Source organism: Gavia stellata, chromosome 15 (assembly GCF_030936135.1).
Source record: "Gavia stellata isolate bGavSte3 chromosome 15, bGavSte3.hap2, whole genome shotgun sequence".
NCBI classification, from domain to species: Eukaryota; Metazoa; Chordata; class Aves; order Gaviiformes; family Gaviidae; genus Gavia; species Gavia stellata.
In genome coordinates this window covers 5,909,496-5,933,090 of record NC_082608.1, presented here as the reverse complement: position 1 = coordinate 5,933,090, position 23,595 = coordinate 5,909,496, and the positions used below count along the sequence as shown (strand labels likewise).

At 36.6% G+C, this 23,595-nt stretch overlaps 1 protein-coding gene across 5 annotated transcripts in view; it reads left to right on the top strand.

The window, feature by feature from the left end:
* CHD9 (chromodomain helicase DNA binding protein 9) overlaps positions 1-23,595 on the top strand; it is an 81,268-nt gene that overhangs the window by 15,702 nt on the left and 41,971 nt on the right. For 3 of the 5 annotated variants that reach the window (XM_009814714.2, XM_059824976.1, XM_059824975.1), the window contains exons 2-4: positions 9,427-9,764; positions 19,248-19,359; positions 22,824-22,970. In XM_009814714.2, the coding sequence (XP_009813016.2) occupies positions 9,427-9,764; positions 19,248-19,359; positions 22,824-22,970 (597 nt within the window). Of the gene's footprint in view, positions 1-8,176; positions 8,207-9,426; positions 9,765-19,247; positions 19,360-22,823; positions 22,971-23,595 lie in introns of those variants that run through there. The other 2 variants (XM_059824978.1, XM_059824977.1) reach the window with 1 other exon arrangement.

Genomic DNA, 23,595 nt, shown 5'->3' with positions numbered 1-23,595 from the left:
CAAAGACTGGCTTTGTAATACAGGACAGAAGAGTTCCTTGCTCCATGAGGGACAACTGTTCTGGCACTTAGGGGGTTGGGGGGTGGCATTTAGTGTATCTTACTATTTTGTTTTAGATTGAGCAATTTGGGAAAGAGGCCAGTCAGGTGAAAGTATTAATAATGTGTTTCCTTGGGACAGCCAGTGAGGTTTGAAGTTGTAGTGAACAAACCTAGCTCCATGTCATGTTATCCTTAGGCAAGTTAATCTTGAATATGATAACTACATGAAGATGTCTTTGTGTCCAGTGATGAAGCATCCAGTTGTGGGGGGAGAAATGAGCTACTACTTTGCACCGCTATTTTAAATTTCAAAATACATGGCATTTGCTAGACTGGCATGGGTTTTAGTTAGGTAGAGATGGTTTAGACTGAGGAACATTAGGAAAGAGTCCACTGGTGTCTGTGGAACTTTTTGCTACTTCACCATTCAGAGCTCTGTAGACAGCTGAAGAGCAATGATGTGGTTCACAGTACTGATACTGGCATTTGTCTGCCCTCTTTATACATATTTCTGCTACATCTGCTTTTTAAAAATTCAGGAGATAGTAGCAGGAGGACTAGAAAATCTTGCCCACAGTAAGCTTATACTTGATACATTTTGTTGCTATGTGTTATATTTTCAAGATACCTAATGTTTGCAGACTGGAGAGATGGAATACTGAATCATTCTATTGTAGAAAAATTAATTTTTTATGTGTGTATGAATTTTTTTGGTGGTGCTTGTTCTTGCAGTTTTATAATAAATATTTGTATCTTGTTTCCCTTTTTTCCAAAGCCTCAAAAAATAACCACAGGAAAATGTCAGAAATGAGGACTCGCCCTGGGGAGAGGGAGAAAAAAACCCAAACTTACTCTAGCCAAAAGTCATTTAGGGATTTCCTGTTGTTTGCTTCCATTTTGTGAGGTGGTTTTGTTTTCCCTTTATCAATCTTAAAGTTAGGAAATAAAGTGTCTTATTGTATTAATTTTTTGAAGGGAGAACACAAGTTTAATACAAGTTTTCTTCCTTTTTGAAATCGGAGGGGCATTCAAAAAAAAAAGACATGTTACAGTAGTTTGGTCTAAAGAAAAGCTTAGATCTTTAAGTACAGTAAAAATTATTTTTAGCATCCCTCACTGCACTTTACATTTAATATCTGTTCAGGTAGTCCCCTTACTTTGGATTCAAAATATAATGCAAAAATAAACTGAACTTAATCTTGTGAGGGAATGCACGGTTTCCTGCAGAAAATAACAAAGTTAACAGCTTATTCTGACTTTCTCCAATATTGTTACTCAGCAGGTTCTTGAAGCACCACTTACTGGTGTGAGAGATTTAACTGACGTGTTCAGTGACAAAAGGCTAGAAATTAGTGCAGTTTCAGTTAATGTTATGTTTTTTCTGAGTATAAAAGGTCATTCAAAAAAACATTGGGGAGAGCTGTTCTCTTTTGCTGCTTTGCAGCATTCTACTCCCCACGGTTATAGAAGCTATCTGGCTTTACCTGTTAAATAAAAGTTTTCCTATTGTAAAAACAGGGGTGTGTTCTAGAAGCAGCGAACTCTTACCTGTACCTTCTGTTTTTGATGTGAGATTTCAGTGGATCAATATATTTGTAGGGCTTTATCTGGGGGTTTTGAACTCTAATGACTCATCTTTTTACATCAGAAAGATCTCTTGTTATTTTCTTGCCCATAAGTATTTGGCGAAGTATCTTACAGATGTATTTCCAGATGCTTGCACAGGACTTGTTTCAAACAGTGAATGGAAACCTGACTTCCCTTTTAGAGTATTGAGTTAAGTCAACTCTTGTTTTAAGGAGTCGAATCATTGTGAAAATTGTCAGGTAACATCAGTGAAGAGTGGAAGAAAGGAACAGGGTAGTGGAGCTTTTTTGCTAAAATATTTTGAGCCTTACAATAGGTATTAAAGGCTTTAGAAAATCTGTAGGTAGAGCTATAGCATGACTCTGAAGTTGGTCTGAGCCTAGTAATTCAAATCTATTGTGCATCCACAATGCCAGTTGACTTGAATATGGTCATTAAATTTTTCTCATGTATTAGAGCCCACAGTTTTTTCATGTTAGGTATAGTGGTACTTCTAGTGGGGACCCCACCCCATGGGTGGAACAAAAGATGTGCACTGCATCAGGCTTAGATCAATACAAGTACTCAGTGTTACTAGTTCTGCATGTGAAAAACAGCACCTGAGAAATTCCACTGAGGCAATAGGTTTTATTGGTATTGCATGCCATTTTCCAAATAGCAGTGTTCACCATTACAGGCTAGAACCAAAGAGAAGTAGGTACATGATGGGCATAGAACACCAAGCCACTGAAAACTGACACGCATCCAGTGCTGTAGCTTGGCAGAGCAAGTGGGATGAAGGTCTCAATTTCTTTGATTTCCTGGCAATTTAATATGCTCCATTTCACTGTAATTCTTAAATGAGGTACTGTGTAAGTTGCATACTGCTAAATATTCAGAAAAATAATAATGCTATATTAGGCGCTGAGCCCCAAAAAACTGTCTTCAAGCAAAATCTTCCGAACGGAAGCCTATGCGTAATACGTGATGCTGCCTTTGCAGCATGCGCAGGTTAGGAGCATCTGGTCACATTGGACAGTGGCTTGATTTTCTCCCAATGAATGAGATGGTAAATCAGAGGCTTACTGGTTAAGAAGCTGCTACTAATCACAACTATGGTATCTTAGCTATAGAAGTGGTGAAAAATTATTAGTGAGATGTATTACTGGGTTCTGTAGCACTTAGATGAGAAACAACACCCTACGTAGAGAGTGTGTGACATGCAAAGCAGGTGCTTGTTTCATCTAAGAAACATGACTAGTTTAAGGTTGCTGACCTTTACATTAATGTTTTCATTTTCACGTAAATGTAGAATTTGGTCATAAGCTTGGCATTAAATGCCTTGCGAAGTACAAATCACAGTAACCAAATTTACGTTCTGAGACTACTGCTGTATAGATAAAAACTGATGCCCGGCCACGTTGCTGTGGTTGTTGGCCATTCATTTATCAATGCGACATATAACAAATATGGAAGACAGAAAAGGTAGGGTTTTTTTTTCCCCCCTGTATCTTCTTTTTAAAATCTATCTGTAACACTTCTATTTTAATTTGGGTTAGGTTTCACATATGTATGTCTTGAGATTCTGTATCCCATAAATGCTGAGACATTCATTAGTGATGATAATAAGCAAGAAAAGTAAGGAAGAGTAGTAGTAGCATATTGAAAGAACCACAATTTGGAATGCTTCATTGGCTCTCTTAATAGTTCCATATATGCACCAAAGAGAATGGAAAAATGATAGAATCCCATGGATCTTCATTTGCCAGAGCTCTTGGCTTTGTAGAGCAATCCCAACAGATGGTGTGGGGCAACTGTTGAACAAGAAAATAAAAAGCAATTCAGAAGGAACTCTGAAGGGACACCCCCCCACCCCCCCCCCCTCTTTTTTCTGGAGAAAAGAAACCCTGTTTTATGTTTAGGTGATCTTCCCATCAGTTGTGCAGAAGTAGCTCGATTAACCATGGCTATCTTATTTCAGTATATCATCTGAAGAAAACCACTTTTTTTTTTGCTGGGATTGCCATTCAGCAAAGGAGACTGCTTTCTGCATGCATGTGGGGTAACACGCATTCATATTGTAAGAAATCTTCTACAGATGGACTCTGTCAAGGGTTTAAGCTCTTACATTTTTTAAATAGATACACTTTTTGATTATAAAACCGTCATTAAAAAAATCACTGGAAGAGTTGTTTACGCAGATTATTCTAGAGGAAAAAAGTTCAAAGTACTAGAATGGAATTCAGAAGTCACTGAGTTGAGTTCATGCATTTTTTTCGAAGTTGCATTCCTAAATACAATTTTATAATTCAAATGATGAATGGATATTGCTTTAAGATTTTCCACTGTAGCAGCTTAAAAGCACCTGCAGTTTCCAAGTTTTGATGTGATTACAATGTGAAAAAATGAGAAGCTAATTTGGACAAAAAACCCAAACTGTTGATTATCATTAGTTATGTGATTCATTTATTTATATTATGGTTGATATATTGTTACTATTTTGGTGACTTGACATGCACAAAGGGATTCCTTGTTTAGTAATAAACATGAACAAAGATGATGTGGTAATGCATGAAGGTCAGGTTTCCAGGTGGCTAATTTTAGCTGCTTTCAGTGCAGTTGATGTCAAGGTCATCTTGATTTTCCTAAGGACCTGATAGACTAGCAAGAACTTGGTATGCTCTTGAGGCACACGGTACTTAGTATGTGCATCTTCCTGCAGGTGTGTACTACTACCAGTAGAAGTAAAAGAATCATTCAAGGCATTGCGAATGTAAACCGTAGCTTTCTATTGTTAGGGTCATAATTTAGTTCGTAGTGGTAGCTAGTGTTTGGGTGAGTAGATCCGCAAGTGAAAATCATTATTAAAAATAAGTGCTTTATATAATTAAATCAGGAATGTGTGACTCATTAAAATTCCAGGGAAAGGCATTACCAGTCCTTAGAGTATTTCAAGAATGGATGCAACTTGGGAAAAATACTTAGTCTTAAAGATTCTGTGCACGCACAGAATTGAAAGTAATACTCCTCTACCACGAATGGCTGTACCTACTGTAAGAAAGGTGTTCTTACAGTAGAAGCAACATTTTACCTATGGAACAGATAAGGCAGGATTTGGGGGATTTTCTAGGAGACAGAAGTTTTTTTCTATGTTAAGCTTACATTGTTCTTGTGGCTTACTTTGTGGTGATATGCAGAGGATGTGAAGAAACTATCAGTTGTGGAGCAAATTAAAATGGGTTTAGGCCCTCAAGGGGGAAACCCCAGTGTCTGTAAATGTTGAGGACAGTGATTCGTCCTTGCTGTGGGAATTACTGTTATGCCAGTGAAGGCCTTCAAATGCATGTCCTATGCAACCCACAACAAAATGTTGGAGAAAAGCCTTTCTGTGAAAAGCCTACTCAGCAGAGTACTGCTAGCTATTGGGAAGACTGCTGTCAGGATTCTGTCTCTCGATATTGTCTGGTAACTCGATTGCTTTTACATTAGTTTAATTAAGATATCATTCAGACATGTGTCGTGTACCTTCTACTCCTGCAAGACAGCATGTCAAATTCTTTTGAATACTGCCGAAGAGAAGATGCTCCTGTGGCTGCTGTGAATCAGGGCATATGTGGGGAAGTCTACAGCTGTTTTCTTATATCTGTTCCACCCTTAGTATTTTTAGGGCTAGCTCTTCCATGTGAATAGCAGTACGGCCTGTACCTGCTGCTGTTAATGGCTCTCGCAGGCAGCAGCAATAGCATGGCATTGACGTGATTCCTGCCAATTTCCCCGCTGCCCACAGGATTGCGGAGAGCAGCGGGGGACTGACGGGAGGCTTGTTCGTTGCACTCGGCTGCTGCTTAGCAAAGCTATTAGCAGCAGCAGATACCCTGGAGCTCTCTCTGTGCAGATGCAAGGCAACATTGCATTGGTTTAGGTTCAGTTATATTTGGATGATTATCTTTGCAACAGTGAAAATTAAAAATGTATTTTTCCAAATAAAAGCTTCAGTTTTTAAATACACGGCTGCCTCTCTTCCTTTCCACCTTCTCCTATACATTCGTCTGTGAAGAAATTCTTTCTTAATACTGATAGATGGAATATGTTTGTAAGCCGTTGGCAAAAGGATATGCTCCTTTAGGATGTTTGATCTGTGTCCCCTCTAAGTAAGGGGGAGGGCTGTTTTTGGCTTGGCAAAATGCTTTGTCCTATTTGTTGTAGATGCTGTGTAGCTTTTGAAATTGTTTTCGGTGTGCATGATGATTTATAACTGTTTAACTATTTATAGCCACACATTTTTTTGGAAGCATGAAATGATTATCAGAATAAAAGACCTCTGCTGAATTAGATGATTTTTGTTGCTTTAGTTGCTAAGTACATACAGATCTTGTCCTCTGTAAAGCAAGCATGTTTCTGGTTCTTCTAATCTCAAAACACTTGTGCTGCTTTCCAGTTTTGGTTTTTGTGACAATGGTGACTTCCTTGATGAAGGTTTCATTACAGCTTTATTTAGCTTAGAATGGCTGGCTGGTGCTTTCCTGCACCTTCATGAATGTCATTTCCATATGGTTAGAAATGTCATAGCAAAATTAAAAAAAAAAATCCTCAGTTTTCTAACAAATAGTTTACTGTTTGTGCAGTGTAGGAGACATAAACAGAAGCAATAGTACAGAGCAAGAAGCAGAGAGTCAGCCTGAGGTATTAAAACATACCCTCGCCTCGTCCGGCATATTGACAATTCTGCAGTAAGAAAGTAGTAAAAGTTGTTGAGGAATAACTGGGGAAGCAGCTTTGAGCTCTGAGGAAATGTAGCATAAGAAACTTTGTTTTAGAAGTAATACAATATTTAGGAAGATTATTGCAAAAGCATTACGAAAAAGCCAGCCTTTCTATATTGCCCACTTAATTATTAGGTATTTTTGGTTTGCTCATTTCTGGCCCAGGAATGTTCAAGAAGGTACCAATTTCTTTTAAAAATCCTTTGACCCTCCTGGCTTCAGTAGCATTTGGCTTTGAGCTGAAATTATACCAAGAGTACATTAGGAATATTTTCTTGGTTATCTGATCTCAAAATGCAAAAGTGTACATTATTTAGCATTTTTACTAAGTTATGAAATAATAACCCTAAAAGATAAATCACTGGAATTTGTTACAGATATTATAACTATAATGTAGAAGCATCTTGGCTTGAGTTCTCAAAAGTAAAATTAAGATGTAATGATTGTCCTTGTGATTAAGCTGCATATTTACAGAAATATATTTGAATTTAAGTGGTATTGTTAAGAAAAGAATCCATTTAATGTATTGGTACCACTAGAATTTTCAATGGACAATGAACTTCATTTTGAAATGAATCTTAAATAGAAGGGAAATTCTGATTAAGTGTAGGGCCTAATCTTAACAATCTCAAAATCCTTGCAGTATTTTAAATTTTCTATGGAAAAACACATATGTGTCACAAAATAAAAGTATAAATATGTATTAAGCAAAACAGAAATCAAATCCTGATCTTTCTTCATTCTTCTTTAATGGGCTTCTGAGAATAAAGGGTATTGCTAGGATGGAGCTATGCTGTCAAAAGCGTCTTGGTTTTTTAGTAACCTTTCAAAAAACCCGATCATCTCTTCTTTTTTGGTTTTATTGGCTATGTTGACAGTAAGTCTTCAAAAACTTGTCTGATCTTTTAAAATACCACTTGAAAACAACCTTGGAATGAAGAGGAGTTTACCATGTAGCCGTGTCCCACGTAATTGAGGAGATTTTCACCGCAAAGCGTCCCTAGGTCTGGGCAGAGAGCAGAGGGATAAAATGAAGTTAAGGAGTTCTTCCATTTTTCTGTAGGAAGCAGGGAAGTCCGTAGGCAAGTGCTTACACAATCACCGTTGCTAGCTTATAGTAATGAATTCAACGTTAAAAAAAAAAAAATTAAAAATGTACGTCGGAGGGCAAAATACGCTTGAGGCCACAGACTCAATTTTTAGTCTCTGTCCCCCGGCCGCGTTTCGGTGAGAGAACTGGAGCGGCGGGGTCGCCGTGAAAGGGAGTGCCAGGCAGAGGAGGGCTTAGTTCCCACGGTTTTCCCTCCCGGCGCGGAGCGGCGGGCGAGCAAGAGTTAATGCCGGTAGCACATGTAGGGAAGAGCAGTCCGTTGGGGGTTAAACTGCAGAGTCTAATGGAATAATAACGGGCAGCACCATCTGCTGGCCTACTTCCGCGGAAGGAGTCGGTGTTTTTAACGACATCTCTAATATTCATGCTGATGCATTTTGATGCTTTGTGCATTCATTTCTTTCTGTGCTTTGTTGGAATCTGGCTATCTGCTTACAGCTGTTGTGGAAACCCCGCTCGGCTCCGGAGGGGAGGCAGGCAGCCCCTGCCCTACCTCAGCTGGAGGATCTGTGGACGCGCACTCGCCAAGGGAGGAATATGTTGATAAATCACTATGTGTGTTTGTGGAGGGTTGTGCATATCTTGGCTGCAGCTCGCTAAATAGGCCATTTAGCAATCTTCTTTCAATGCTTTTCTCTTGAGCACTGCCTGGGGTGCTGAAAAAGCAGAGGGCAAGCCTTTGTCTGACGCCAAAAATGTCTTCAGTGAAGAGGCCAAGAGGAAGGGTAAGTGAAAGCCTGAATGAGTGGGAGGAGGAGGGGTTCTTTGGGCTAAAAGGCTAATGGGATTGAATAACCTTCCTTATTACTGGCTGCTGCGGCGGGAGCCGTGCTGCATCGCCATCTTGAGCTTGTTGCTGCTTTCTCGAGTCTTGGTTATTTGTTATAGCCTGTAGGCCTTAAGGTGGCATTTTAGAGAGTGATCCCGAGCCCGGCCTCCTTCCCGGTGCTGCAGCGCTCTGCGAAGCCTTTGATGAGGCACGTATAGAAAATGTATCCAGTGAAGTGCACTGGATTTGGCCAGAAAATGTGTTTGGAAATTCCTGGTGGCTTTTCTTCGTGCTCTAGGCAGAGGCGCATTTACGGGTGAGAACGTAACATAACTGTTATCTGCTGGGGTTTTTTTTGTCTGTTTGAATAGGAAATTCTTTCCATTCCTCAAAGGGGAAGGGGGGAGGGGAGGACAGCAAAAACATGTCTTCTAGCCTGTTTCAAGAGAGGCTGATAATCTGAATATTGCATTCTTAGTGTAAACAACTCTGTGTCTATGAAATGGTGAGTAAAAACCTGAAAATACGAACAAGTTACACTTCCTAACTAAGGCACTGACCGTCTCTTGATCTAAGGAGAAGAAATACTACTTTCTGATCTTTTTATGAATATAAAGCTGTGTAATTGTAGGTTTGCTTTTATCTTTTGCCTGTTTTTTAGTCTTGATTTTTGTCCAAGCATCTGTTCTGTTTAGCACTGAGTTAGTCTTGTAGATCTTTCGTCTGCTTTAAGGTATCTGTGATCCTGGTGTCTTACCAAAGGTGAACTACTGATGCTGTTACCTTCAGGAGTTCTTTGCTTTTTCAGATTTTATGAGAACATTTATTGGAGATGTTGGAGCTGTGTGTCAAACGTATGGGAATGCTTGAAAGGTTAAGGATCGGTGTCTCTAACTACAGAGGTGGAAATGAGGCTAAGAGAATTTTCAAAAGATGTTTTTTACTGATTTTCAGTATATGGATTGGTTGTTTAAAGCCCACAATTGATGTAGTTATTCTGAAACCTGTGCCATTCTGTGGTATAAATGGAATTCCTTCTTTTTTGTGTCTGCGTGAGTCCCTGCCACGCATTTTTAAAAATGCATATCCAGATCAAAAACATGGACTTTTTCTTTCAAGATATGTTTATATTCTTAAAATAAAGTGATTTTATTTACTTTTTGTCTCGCGCTACAGCCTCCTTCCTCTAAGAAGACTGATGGTTCAGGATCCTATACTAAGTTGCAGAATACCCAGGTGAGGGCAATGTCTGAAAAGAAGCAGAAGAAAAAAGCAGACTCGGAAAGTAAACAAGAGAAGGCAAATCGCATAATATCTGAAGCGATTGCAAAAGCAAAAGAGAGAGGAGAGAGAAACATTCCACGAGTAATGAGTCCTGAAAACTTCCCCAGCGTTTCAGCTGAAGGAAAAGAGGAAAAGAAGGGTAGAAAAGTTAAATCCAAACCAAAGGACAAGGAGAGCAAAAAACCGAAAACAGGTTCCTCGTCCAAAATTAAAGAGAAAACAAAAATTGGGTAAGTAGATTAAAATGTCGTCTTACTTCTGTTCAGACTGTAAATCCTTGATTAAAATGAAAACTGCTTACTGGAAATAAAATGTTCTCCTCCACTGCCTACACAGAATTCTTCCTGATTAAGTCCATGTGTGGACTCTTTCATTCAGGAACAAGAATGCTGTGTTTTCTCTTTAGATAAAATTGTTGTAGGACTGTCCTTTTGAAAGGACTTATTTTAAATTCATATCCTAAACTACTCTATACTTACTTTGAAGTATAGACAAGACCAAAGTATGTTTCATCTAGTGTTGTAATCAGTTCCGACTCCAAATTAAGTTTATCTGATATTATAAATGCTGTCTTTATCAATTTTAGCATGTATCTTCGATACAGTGTGCGTGAGAAACTGCACAGGAAGAAACTGGAAGCTTAATGAACTTGTTAGTGAGTGAATATTCTTGTAGACGTCACATGTATCGAAAATAAAGTGCATATTGGAAAAATTCTATTCTAAGCACTTTGTAGTATTCAGTCATATCAATTTAATCTGCCCTCTTAAAAATTTTGCAGACTCAGCTGGGTCAAGTTGGGTGGATACCTTGGGGTAAGCAGCTTTCAAAAGACATTGTGTGTTAGAACGCTCCAAGGGATTCAGTAGGTGGCATGTCTTCTGACTCTAGAGCTAACCTACTTCTCCTGTATACTTTTAAAGGCAAGTGTGTAATTTCCAGTGTTAAGTATGTCAGGCAGGACTTGAAATGGAAATCTTAGCTGCAGTCGATGATTTTTATTTTTTTAAATCCATGCTCTTTTTGCGGTAACAGAAATATTAACTGGCATATCCCTCCAAATCTAAATGTCTCATATACATATGTATATTCTCGTGTATATGGAGCAGAAATGAATGTTCATTTAATCAGCCTATTTCTCTGCATTTTCTTCTTTTTTTTTCTAGAGATCAGTGCTTTTCTTACATGTTTGAAGTAAACAACTTCCTTGAGAAGTTATCCTGTAGCGTAAAGGTTACTGCTTTAAACTAAACTTGATTCTTAACCTGAACTGTCATGCTCTTAATTTCTTTCTCTTCTGGTTATGGATTGGCATATGCATGCTGCTCATAATACTGCTTAGCGCACTGTATAGTGCTTCCTTTTCTTTTCTCTCCATTTTGCTTAAAGTGGGATTTCCACTTCCAAAGTTGATTTCACTTTCATGTTTCTGAATTTACTGATGTTCTGTAACAGGCATTTTGTATGTCTGTCTAATCAGAAAACTTACACAGTGTTGTTTAGCTAGTGTCAGTTTCCTAAAGCTTTATGTGAATTGCCCTTAGTGTGCTTTTTATTCATTCTTTTGGATAATTAACAAAACCTGCCAAAATACCATCCTTACGGTATACTGCATAGTTCCCATATTTTACTGGTTTTAATCAGAAAGTGGAATAAACTGTTACCTTTGATTTATACTTCTGCATTCAGTTTTCTGTCTTCGTGAAACGCTTAGCTGGGCACGTCAGTTAGGATCAGTTTTCAAGATTTCATGAGACAGTATCAATTGAGAAATAGACATTTATCAAACTATGTTTTTAACCATGATATTTGTGCTTCATCCAAAGTACGCTGAAGCTGGTAGAGAGACTCCCATTTAATTAAGTATGTTCAACTTCTCATTATTTTGCATTGAGCTGTGAAGGTTTGCTTCCCTGTTATTTACCACTCTAATCAACTAATGCCGCAGTAGCACTCGAACTTAATCATGCTGCCAGGTATTGCTTTAACTCTGTGGGACACATGCCTAAAGATTTAGCAGTCAGATCCTGTTGAAGAGCAGTGAAGAGAGTCTTCTAGAGCCACAAATTACAGATCTTACAGAATTTCTGTGTATTTTGATGGAGAGCAGTATGTCAGATGCTTTGAGGCATCCACATACTTGATTTTTGTATCCAAACAGCTTCATGTATTGTGTTAGCACTATTTTATATTATGTAAATACATAAAATTTTAACTGTTTAACAAAGCATATACTATAGTGGTTTTGAAAAGCAGTAATTGCAAGAAGGCCTTGTTATTTTTTTAAAAAGAATACTCTTACCAGGCTCTGTTTTCTATGCAAATGTAACTATTGGTGATATATAAGAAGAATATTTACCATAGAATGGTGGCTATACTAGTATTTTCAAAGGTGATTTAAAAAAATATGTGATTAATGAAATTTGCTTTATTTAGAGAAGAACAAAATTAAATCAAATAACTAATAAGGGTAGAAGGCTAAACAACTCTTCTAAAGGTTTCTTTGTATCTTACATTCTTAGGAAAATATTTCTTAATAAATCTAAGCACATCCTGGAAATTCTTGTTATGTCGAAATAGCATTGGGGTTTTAAATGTGTGGGTTGCTACACTGGTTTTCTTATTTATCTTAAAATAAAACAAACTCTGACTGAATCTTGGGAGAAAATTTTACCATGTTGAAATAATACCTTTAGAAGACAAGCACTTTATTGGTTAAGAAGGGGAAGGGAGGACCTCAATTCTATGAAAACTTCTGGTTTTCTCTTGGAAATAAGGATTTTTGAGATCTGTTTAGAATTGTAGGAGAAAAATTACTATTTTTTTCTTTTTTACTCAGTAAGGAGTAACTGCTATTAAAAAACCATAGCAGTTGTATGTATGACATTGCTTACCATTTAAGCAGGCAAGAAAACCTGAAGACAGTAAAAAGTCCCCTCATGATTAAAAAGATAAATAAACAATTTCCAACTGTTACAAACTGTTATCAACTGTATTCTCCTTCAAGCAATAAAATCATGGGTGAAACCTTACAACCAGTAAAGGTCTGCAGTAAAAAAAGAATAAGCTAAGTATACTTTTTTAACGGTACTGGAGTATTTGTTTGAGTGCATCTGGCTTTCCTTTTTAGGGGTTCCGCTATGATATGTCCATCCCAGATGAATGTCTGTCTTTTCAGTGTTTTCTATAGCAAACATAGTTAACTTGCAGTAACCGTTAAATATGCTGATGTAGTTCAGATTCTGAGAGCCAGACTGGTGCGGGAGGTGGTGTGGAGTTATGTGTGTTTGAGAAGATCTGAAGTCAAGACTTGTGTTTCAGGTGACTCCTGTTTGATTTGCAGGCTAGTATAGAGCTGAAAGAGCAGAAACTACTAACAAATACATAGTGTTTTGTTCTCAAGGAGGATTTGTGGAGGTACACAGTTGTCACAGCTGTGAAAATAAGATACTTTGCCTTGCTGATTTGGCAGGCCTGGAACGCCAGTTGCTGAACAGATCTTGATAAAATTGCCTGGTAGCCATCAGTAAAAAAAAAAAAAGGTGTGTTTTTGAATGTAATACAATATAGCTTTTACTGAAATTGAGTAGCCCTCATCTAGGATTTTAACTACTGTGTCTTAATTGAGGCAATTTAGGGAACAGGATGATTTTTAAACAGTCTTTTTTTTCTTGCTAATTAAGCATAATTGGTATGTCTTTGAGGGCTTCATGTTAACTGTTTACATTTTCCTTAGTGATTCCTATGAGAGCTACATGTACAGAAAAAATTCATAGCATGATTCTTTAAATTTATCATTGCTAGTTATAAATCACTAGCAGTTACTTTCTAGGCAGGCTATAGTTTCTTTCTAAAGGTGGGGATTAAGGTTTTTAATTGTCTAACCTATTGGAATGATAGAAATAATGCCTGTTAATTTCAGTCAAATCGTTTATAACAGGATTCAGTAATTAGTAAAGTTTCTGTGTTAAGTGACTAAATTCTTTTAGTACCAAGAACATTGTAAGCATATGACAGAAATTATTAGAAGAATGCATGTGTAATGTATTTAGTGTTACCAAATTAAGAAACGAGTTTGCTTTATGTGTTGATTACTGATAAAGTTCATTCTTTAAAATTAACTTGCTTTAAAATTTTTCTGGGGACTGCAGAACCGCTTTTCATAATCTGGCTATTTACCAAGGTGTGTTGATGTTCAGGAATCTATTTAAACCCTTAATATTTTTGCATAGAACTTATTTCCATTTATAAGCTTTTTCTAACTGATTATAATTCTAGTTCTTCCATTTAAGGTGATGTATATTTAAACTATAGAGTCTACTTACCGCTTGATATATGAAGGATAGAAGAATTACCAATTTGTGAACATTTTGTTGTTCAAAAAAATAGATTGGCATTTAAGTTTTATAGCTCTCAATGTATTCCCACCTACTCAAACATAAAATTAAATATCATGGCCCTGATGAAAAGCAGCAGCTCTGCATTGGTGATGTAAAGGACGAGATCAGTAGACTACGTTTAGGAAATTTTTTTTATTACTGCATAGTTCAAATAAAAAACATAAATCCCCCAAATCCTAAGAATTTGATTTACAGAAGTTCAATTCAGGGTGGTAGTCCTTAAGTTCAAAACTGTTTCCTGTTACCAAAATGGCTGTATTGTTTCATGTGCTAAAAGAACAACAGTGGATTTCTTTTTTTTTTTATTAACCCTTAAATTATGTAGTAATGAATCCAGCAAGTCCTATGTGATCCTGTTCACAACTCAAATGAGTAAATGTCCTTGTTGCCTTGAAGTAGGTCTCACATGTACTGTTTACAAGGCAGAGCATTTTTAGGACCCAAGACCCTGACAGAAAATCTTTGTATGATCACTTGTAGGTATGATACTATTAAGAGTGATTGAAACCTTTGTAAACTCAGTTAGCAACAGGGGACATGGGGAGGGGGCTGGAAAGGAGGTGACTCGCCTGTCACTCTGATCCTGTGTCATTTAAGTTTAAATGCATAGAACTTGAAGTGAATTTCTTAGAAGTCAGACACTGTGAGTTGTCTTTTTGTGTTTTGTGTAGGTCAGGCAAATGTTGGCTAATAGATCCATGCTCAAAGGGAAGAGATCTCAATCTTATTGTTCTGTAAGATCTGTTAGATCATTAACTTCTGTCATGATTAGAAATGGCACACAAAGTCCAAATTTGATCATCTTTCTGGGATGTCTTTGCATGCACTGAGCTGTGACTCCTTGGTGAAGTTTTTCTCTGTGCATAATCCAAAAGTTATTAATTTGAAATACAACTGGAGAAGGAGACAGTGGCTAATATTAGTGTGTTGGTATTATTTATTAAACATATGCTAAAAGGGTAAGAGAAAGTGTTTTTATACCACCAATTTAACTCTCATTCCAAGAGGATACGCTATCTTATCAACGGAATACCTGTATTTTGCTGTTAGATAAGATTTTTAAGCGAAGTTTTTAGTGATGAAGAAATACTAATACTGTTGATAACACAGGAATTTTATTGCTAGTAATACAACAAAGTGCGTTGACTACAAATTAAGATATTTGGGAGGTGGCTTTGGACACTAATAATTAGTTACTTGGTGTTTCTCTGTTTTGGGAAAATTGAAGTAAAATGATGTATTAAAGGCATGCATTGAAGGCCAGCAATACTTACACGCCTAGTATATATTTGCTGTTTTTCTTTCCTTTCCTCTTTATTACTTCCTCGTGTTCACTATTTAGAAGGCTTTGAAAACACTTCTTTGTAATTTTAAAGCTGTTCAAAGTACTGACAACTCTTCCATCACATTCTCTGCTGTCAAAGAGAAGGGGAATGGAGCAGATTCTTACTGGTTCTTAATTTAGAAGAAAGAAGTTGCAAGGCTCCTCAAATAGTGGTTCCTGGTGGTCTTGCTGATACTTTCTTTCAGTTTAGTGGATCTAAACCAGGCTAGGAGTCTTGTGCTAAGGATCAGAAGTAATAATGGCTCTTTAGGTGGCTTCTTTTAAAACTTTTCCATTGATACAAGTTTCTTAACATCTTTACTTCAGTTTGTAGTTGCAGAAGAAGGAAATACATGTTGACGAAATCTACACTAATTGTTAAAGTATTTCTAGATGTTATGTAATAATATACATTTTAAATTTAAAAAGGCAAGAGAAAGTGAAATTGGAATGGAGTCTAGTGATATTATTTATTCTGTGTCTACAGTGTGCTGTTTCCTTTTCATAGAAACAGAATAGATAGTTTCTGTTCAGAACAGTTTGTTTCGGGGTGCAAAAAGGGATTTTAGCCAAGGATCTTTATGCTTTCATGCAGAAATTTATAAGCTGGCAAGAGAACTTGCTCCCTCAGTGAAAAATTTTCACAGAATTGATCCAGTTTACAGGCTTCTGAAAATCATTGTTTTCACTTGGCAGATTTTTTAGAAGTTTTTTGGCAAAAATATAAGCAGATTGGATTTTTACTAATAGAAATGCGTGACTTTTAGCACCATACTGTCATTCAGCAACTTCTGATAGCAAGGAACATTATGGTTCTGGGCATTGGATCATTAGGAAGTGAAACTGTACATTTATTCCTCTCTTTGGCACCATATCCATATAGAGGAAGAAACATACTGATCTGCAACATGTAGAGAAGGTCGTAAGAAAATTTCAGGGAGATCCTTGTGAAGAGAAGTACTGGGGGTAGGGAATACAAGCTCAAGATAAGACACACAAGCTGACAGAGAAATGAAATATTATGTGTAAGACTGCAGGGACAGAGCAAGAGGTGAACACAAGGGGCGACTACAGCTACAAAAGAGAGGAAAAAATGTGCAAGGAAAGATGTAGCTAGAACAGTCTAATCACAAAATAAGCCCATGTTCTAAACCAGAAGGTCTTTAAAATCCACTGCTATTCAATGGATACCACTACAACCCATGGTCAAATAATTAGTGCCTTTCTTAATATTGTGCTTCTTGAATCCAAAAGGAACCTGAGCCTAAAATATTAGACAGGTGTGTGTGAAATGAGGATGAACTATGGTTGCACAGATACAAATGCTTAACATAGCAACATGCATTTATGAAGCATTTTAATCTACCATTTCACAGAAGAGGATCAAAAATTGGAATACATTGCCCAGGGAGGTGTCAGCCTTGGAGATACGCAGAACTTGACTGGACTGAGCAACATAAAAGAACTCTGAAGTTGTCTTTGAGTAGGACCAGATGTCCTCCAGAGACCCCTTCCAGCTTTACTTACTTTACTTATCTCACCACTTACTTGATGAAAGAACATTTAGTTATTGTTTTTCTTTGTTGTTATAGTCTTGTTCATTTAAAAATCAAAATGTGTATCACATTCACAGTCATCTCTGCATGACATACATGCACCAGGCCTTTAACGCCTTTGCTCCCAATCAAAGAGAAGACTTGGGATCTTACTGGTCAAAAAATAATAATTTACAAATTATATCATGTGAGTTCACTGTATTGAATATGGTCTATGTCCAGTTATTTCAATGAAAAGATCAACAAGGGACAGGTACAGATCAGCACAACTTGTTGCACTTGACATATGGGCCAAGTTTACAAGAGTGCATACCCAGTTGAGACCAGAATTTCATCTATCCTAGTATCCTCCCTCCAGCAACGGCCAGAAGCAGATGCAATGGGAAGAATTTAAGAGCAGGGAAAACATATATGATACTACTTAGTATTTTCCCAAACTCCAAAGATGCAAAGCAGGAACTTTGTGGGATAGGTGTCGTTTCATGAATTTACTGGTCTTCCAAGAAATTCTCACTGATATGTTTTTCAGGTTTCCCTTTAAATCCATGTTAAATTTTAGCAGCCACAATTCCATTTAACAACAAGCTCAGAAGTTCAATCACAGTGTGCCTTGTCTGCATCACTTGGGAATATATTAGCTAATTTGACATACTAGCTGACAAATGCTAATGTAACACTTAAATTCTATGAAACAAAGTGAGATAAAAATGGAAAAAGTGGTTTATCCAAGTCCATCACCAGAAAGAGTCATGCTGGACAAATACCTGAGAATCCAACAGTTGTTTAAAAAAAAAAAAAGAATCCTAATCAGAGATTGAGAAGGGGGGGGGGGGAACCCACCCAAAGTACTCTTGAAGACAGTAGGAAAACCAGTGTGTCCATTGTTGAGATTATTTCCTGCAATTATGAAACATGTTTTCTAAGTAATAATTGAACTGAGAACACCTAATGAAAAGCAAGGACTCGAGGACCGGAATTTACTTTTGAACAACCAGCTCTGTGAACAAGCAGGTCTGTGATTACACTTACTGCAGCTTAATTTGAACATGCATTTGCCAGTGCCATTCACTTCATACTAGATGTAAAAAATATGGGGGTGGAAAATGTTTATTTTTTTTTTAACCTTTCCACTGAACATATCTAGGGGTTAAATATTAAAAACCTATGAAAATGCTCATTGCTTCTTAAAATATGCTGATGATCTTTTGTAAGCCATGTTGCTTAAATTATCTGTAGTGTTTTGGTTATTTAAGATTTTCATTTTCTGTGTGGACTGTTAGTTTGGACATAGTAAATGTGTGATAGTTCTCTTATTTGGACACTTGCAAAGAGAAGCAAATGAGATAGACGTGTTTCAACCACTACCTTCTCATCAGTGGTTTTTCAGGTGGCCAATATATTTGATGCCTCTTTGGTGTAAAATAACTTGTATTGGCTGTATAAAGACTCAAGTCTTGTTTCATTTGTTCTGTAAAATGGCAGAAGAGGCTTGTATGCTGAAACAGTTACCTCATTTTCTGTTACACAGATATGACGATTAGAAACTATATAAAACATATATTTTAGGACAGCTTTTTAGCTGTAATTTTATTGGATAGTTTGTCATCATTCTGCAATTATGCCACTGAAAACATATTTAAAGAGGAGTATTTGGCACATTTCAAATAAAAAAAAATAAATATTTTGACACCTTTAGTTAAAAACAAATCAGATTAATTGGTGTCATGATCTACAGTGTAACCTTTAAATCTGAACGAAGAAATAATTGGTACTTTTTCATTAGAATTTAACTGATTTATTCAGCACAATGTTGGTTCTTAATATACTCTGAGAGGTTTTAAGATTTCTTACAGATAGAACTACTGGGTTTTGAATACAGCTTCTCTATTTTACTTTTTTTTTAAAGGGCAAAAAGGATTCATGCAAGTCCCTCATTTTTGCCATTGAATGACTTATTTAAACATGCAAGTTTTGCATGTTGGACAGCTTTGAATTACTTTAGATTGTTTTCCAAAGCTAATTTTTTGAGGTAAAAATAAGAGAAGATATGTTTTGCATTGATAAATTGTTTATAATAAATCATTTACTGTTGTCATCTGCAGATGGTATTTATGCTAACTTTATATAGTTTACCTTTGTGAATTAGTTTACATGTTGGATTTTGCATCTGTCGTACTTACTTATAGATTTAAATTATGTAGGGTCCAGAGGAGCTTGCAATAGTAAGGTAATTGCTTGCCTGTAGAGCAACTCTGTCTACTATAAAGTTGTAGCTTTTTGTTTTCAGACTTATTTTTCAGACAGTGGTGCCTCCTGAGTTTTATATTGGGAAGAATACAGGAATTGCTGGTGGATGTGGTGTTATTTTTAATCTTAAAGTTAAGTAGACTAGTATATGGCATTCACTTAGATGTTGGGGTTTTTTCCTAACAGAAAGCTAATCATCACACTGGGTAAGAAGCAGAAAAGGAAAAATGAATCTTCAGATGAATTGTCTGATGCTAAGCAGACTCCACAGCGGCCATTGAAAGATGAAGACTCACAGGTAAGTAGTCGGAATTTTTCCCTTTTAAATTTGTATGTGTTGTTATTTCTGCAGGTTTTTTTTTTTTTACCCCCTCTAAAAAGTTACACTCCTTTTGACATCGTGACAGTTACTCTCTCACTGCTGTCTCTCATAGGTAGAACCTTACATTATCAGCTACTTTTCCCAGTTGAAAATCGGAAAATCCTACAGGTTAGAGTCCCCTTTCTGTAATGGGACATCAGTGCCCTGCTTGTACCTCTTCTATTTCAGTACAGAAGTCTGTAGATTTGAGACTGTAAGTACTCGTCTGTTGAGCTGGCAGTTAGACCTGATCCTTACTTTAGCTGACTTCGTGGGGAAAATGCAGAGACTGCCTAATAGGAGGGACATTTTTCAGTGAAACTGGCTCTTTTGAGAACATTTAAAAGGCTTGTTTCAAACTATTGTTTTTTTCTGAGCTCTGCTTCTATAGAAATGGAAAAAATTGGGTTTTTGCAGTGTGGGATCTGAAGGGAGCAATGATCAATATGCTGATAGGCTCTAGTTGCTTGTGGAATACTTGTGAAGGAAATGCAAGATCAAGAATTGAAGTGGTGGAGTCATTCCCTTGAGGAGTATCTCCCTAGTAACTTTCTTCGTGCATTTTTTTCGTAGATTGCCCTGGTATAACAGTAGTGTAGCTAATTATTTACGAAACTTATGCACAAAGAAGTATGAACTGTTTGTAAGAGACTATATCCTCTTTATGTGTTATGTTAGTAGCAGAATTATCACTTTCTTGCTTTAGGGCACACTCCATTAAAAGTAAGGTTATATGCTGGAAATGCACAGGTTTTTATCCTGTGGCAATTTCATCCACAGAGATGAAATCAATATTCAAAACAAGGTGTTCAGTAAAAATTAATTGCATTATTTGATGACAATGTCAGAAAACAATTATGAGATGCTGAGTTGACCTTTAGTATTTCATGGATAATAATGCTGGGGGGGGGAAAAGAAGCAGAAGCCATTTCCCAGAATGACTTTTTATTAATTTAAGTGGTAGCCTGTCTTAGGTAAAGGTTACCTGGAAGGGAACATGAAATTACTTATTTCTCAGGGAATTTGTCTTGGTATAGAAAGTCCATTTAGTACACTGAAGGAGGTGAAAGCAGGTTTGGTGGTTCTGAAGTACTGTAACTTATCAATAGTGTTCTGTAATCAGGTAGGTATAAATTTGTAGGCCAACAAATATAATACAAAAGACTGAAGATAATTTCTTTCTTCTCATTGCTTTTGGTTTTTTGGGTATTTGATTTTTAGCACAACAAGGGTCATCTTCAATTCTAGTGTGGATAGACAGGGAGTATCATCAAATCTCATGATCCTGACATGAAGGGAACAGAGAGTAGAGATAATAAGCGGTGGCATGGGATAGAAAAAAATTATACTGTGTAATGTCACAGCACTGCCCCATCTATTTTCAAAGGAGTTTTGGAGAAGTGTATCAGGAGAAACGAAGTTGCTTTACTTCATTAATTTATTCTCTCTTTAGTTTTCTAACATTTTCATGATTTTCTTTTCCTGTTGCAAATAGCTGTCTTTCTAAGCTCAATTTTAGGTCTGTTTTTTTTTTCCCTAATTCATTTTGTATGCTTAGTTTCATAGTAAGTGTCTTCTTTAAATATGTTGATTTATTTCTTGGAAAAATGTGTGGTACAACTTTATTTTGTGCCTTAGAGTGTTTGCTTATGACCATGCTTCTCAGGTCAGGGAAAACCAGGTTTTTTTTCAAAGAACTCAGGTTATATATTAATATCTACATCTGTTGATGTTTTGTTGATCACTTTATACTTTAAGAAAAGACATAGTGAGAAGGATTGAAAATGCCAGTTAATGCCCCATTAGGTTTAGAAAAATTCAACAAATACTTAATGAGTAAAAGTTGAACCTGGTCCTTAATCCGTCTTTTCCAAATTCATACATCATTTTACATTGCTCCTATTAGCTGGCATTTTTTTTTTTTAAATCTACTTCTGTTAGCAAACTATTGTTGATATAACCATAATGTGGCATTTTATGTCACATAAATGTGTATGTTTTAATCTGAAATTTCTTTCTGTGCTAACACCCCACCCCGCACACACTCACTTTTTATTGAAGAATAGCTAATCTGGCTAGATTATTGTGGAAAGCTGATTGAGTAGTTTCTTATATGCACTGTCCCAGCTTCTCCAGAAGAATGGTCGTGCCCGTTCTTTGATTTTTACTGTGTGTGTAGTGTTACTACTCTACCTTACTAAACCACTTAAAATGTAGTTGTTAAAGTATAGCTAGGTCTTTTACGAGATACCAGCCAGACTGAGGGCTGAATTTAACAGTCAGGAAGAAAGTTCCTGTGCTGTAATATTACTGTTACTTAATATCTGCTCTGCAGAAGCCAGTATGACCACAGGATTTTGGGTTTTGTTCTATTCACAGCTTGTTCTTCTCCCCACTGATAACTAAAGTGTATTGCAACCAGCAATGGCTTTTCCTACACAAAAATATGCTTTGCTGTGTAGCTCAATATAATCAATTTATTTTATAGAGACAGTTTTACTTTGCTGATTTTATTTTTGTGATGATCAGTTCTCTAAAGCCGATTGCAGTGTTTTCAAATGTTAGCTGACGAGTTTGATTCTGCTATCATTATTTATCCGATGGATTTACAAATTAATCTTATGGTTAAATATGCAGTGTCTCATATATTGGTACTGAGGGGTGGAAAGGATATGCAGTATCCTAATAATCTAAGTGTTTGAAACTTAATCAGCGAGTGAGAAGGAATTGTTTTCTTAGACTGAACATTATTTCTCGAACTGGAACTTGTCCTCAGGTTCTTGCAGAAACAAGAGTGGAAGATCAGAGAGAGAAACTGCAAAGTGATCCAAAAGCTGCTGTTAAACAAGCTTGATTAAGGTGGAGGAGAAAACAAATACATTAACAAAGCAACAAACTTTATTAGTCATCAAATCAGACTTCGTCAGCCATCTGATCAATATGATCTATTGAAAATCTTCGTAATTTTTTGTATAGCACTGTTGTTTAGTAGAGATACTTCAGCATATTTTGTATCTTTCACTCAGATTCTTGAATTGGACAGTTACACATTGCTGTTTTACTGCGTTATGAAATTGCTGTTGAAATACTGAAGCTTATGGGAGATTTGTTCTATATCAGCTTTGTTCCTATGCCCTGAGAATATTGTTCCATGTTTGCTTTTGAACTCTAAAAATAAAAGTATCAAATGTTTATATGACACAGAAAAAAAATAATTTACTTGATCAAAAATAGTATATGGCTACTTCTGTCCCTCTGATTCACATGCATCATGCTTTCTATCAGATGTTGTCCTTTGGTTTTAGATACAGCTAAAGCATTGCTTAGAGTGTACCAAAACTTGCAATTCATGTTAGAGGAAGTTTTTGGTAAAACCTCTCTTTTTATTTTTCTGCATGCAGAAGAGAAGATCAAATCGTCAAGTTAAAAGGAAAAAATATGCTGAAGAAGGAGAAGGAAAACAATCAGAAGAAGAAGCTAAAGTTTCTGTGAAAATCAAGAAGAATTCTGCCCCTTTACTTGCTGAACAGCCTTTACAATTATTTGTGGTAAGGGAAAACTGGCTTGGTCTGTAGTGGGAACTTTTCCATTTGTCTCAAGTAGTTCAGTGAATAAAGCTCATAACTTGGAAGGAATACATTATTATTACTACACCATAGCTTATTTAATGTGACATCTTGCTAAGATCTTGAAAACTGGAAAAAATGGCTTATTACTATTTTTTCTTTTCTGTTGTAAAGACTCATTGACTTAACTGAATTTAAGGATGAGGATAAGGATAGGTATATCTCAAATAATGTGTTACACTCCATAGGCATATGAAAAAGCTGTATGCTAATATTATCATGACTTTCAGAAGTATAAAATTAATTGAGCCTATGGGGATCTCAGCTTACCAAGATTTTTAAAAAGGGTATGTCTCCCTTTTTTTCCCCCCTTCAGGTTTACACTTCACTGTTTATCTTGTGCCAGCTGTTGTACTCAAACTTAGTGTTGACCCATTCTAGGTAAATAAAGTGGCAGGAAAGAAACAGGGAAAAAAGTGTTCATGAGACGTTTGAAAGAGTGCCAAAGATCTAAGGGAAGGAGAAAGGTAGTATGATTGGGAACAAATCGGACAAGAGGGAAAGTGACTTTCTATTGGGAGCAACCTTTAAAGATTGGCTCTTATCT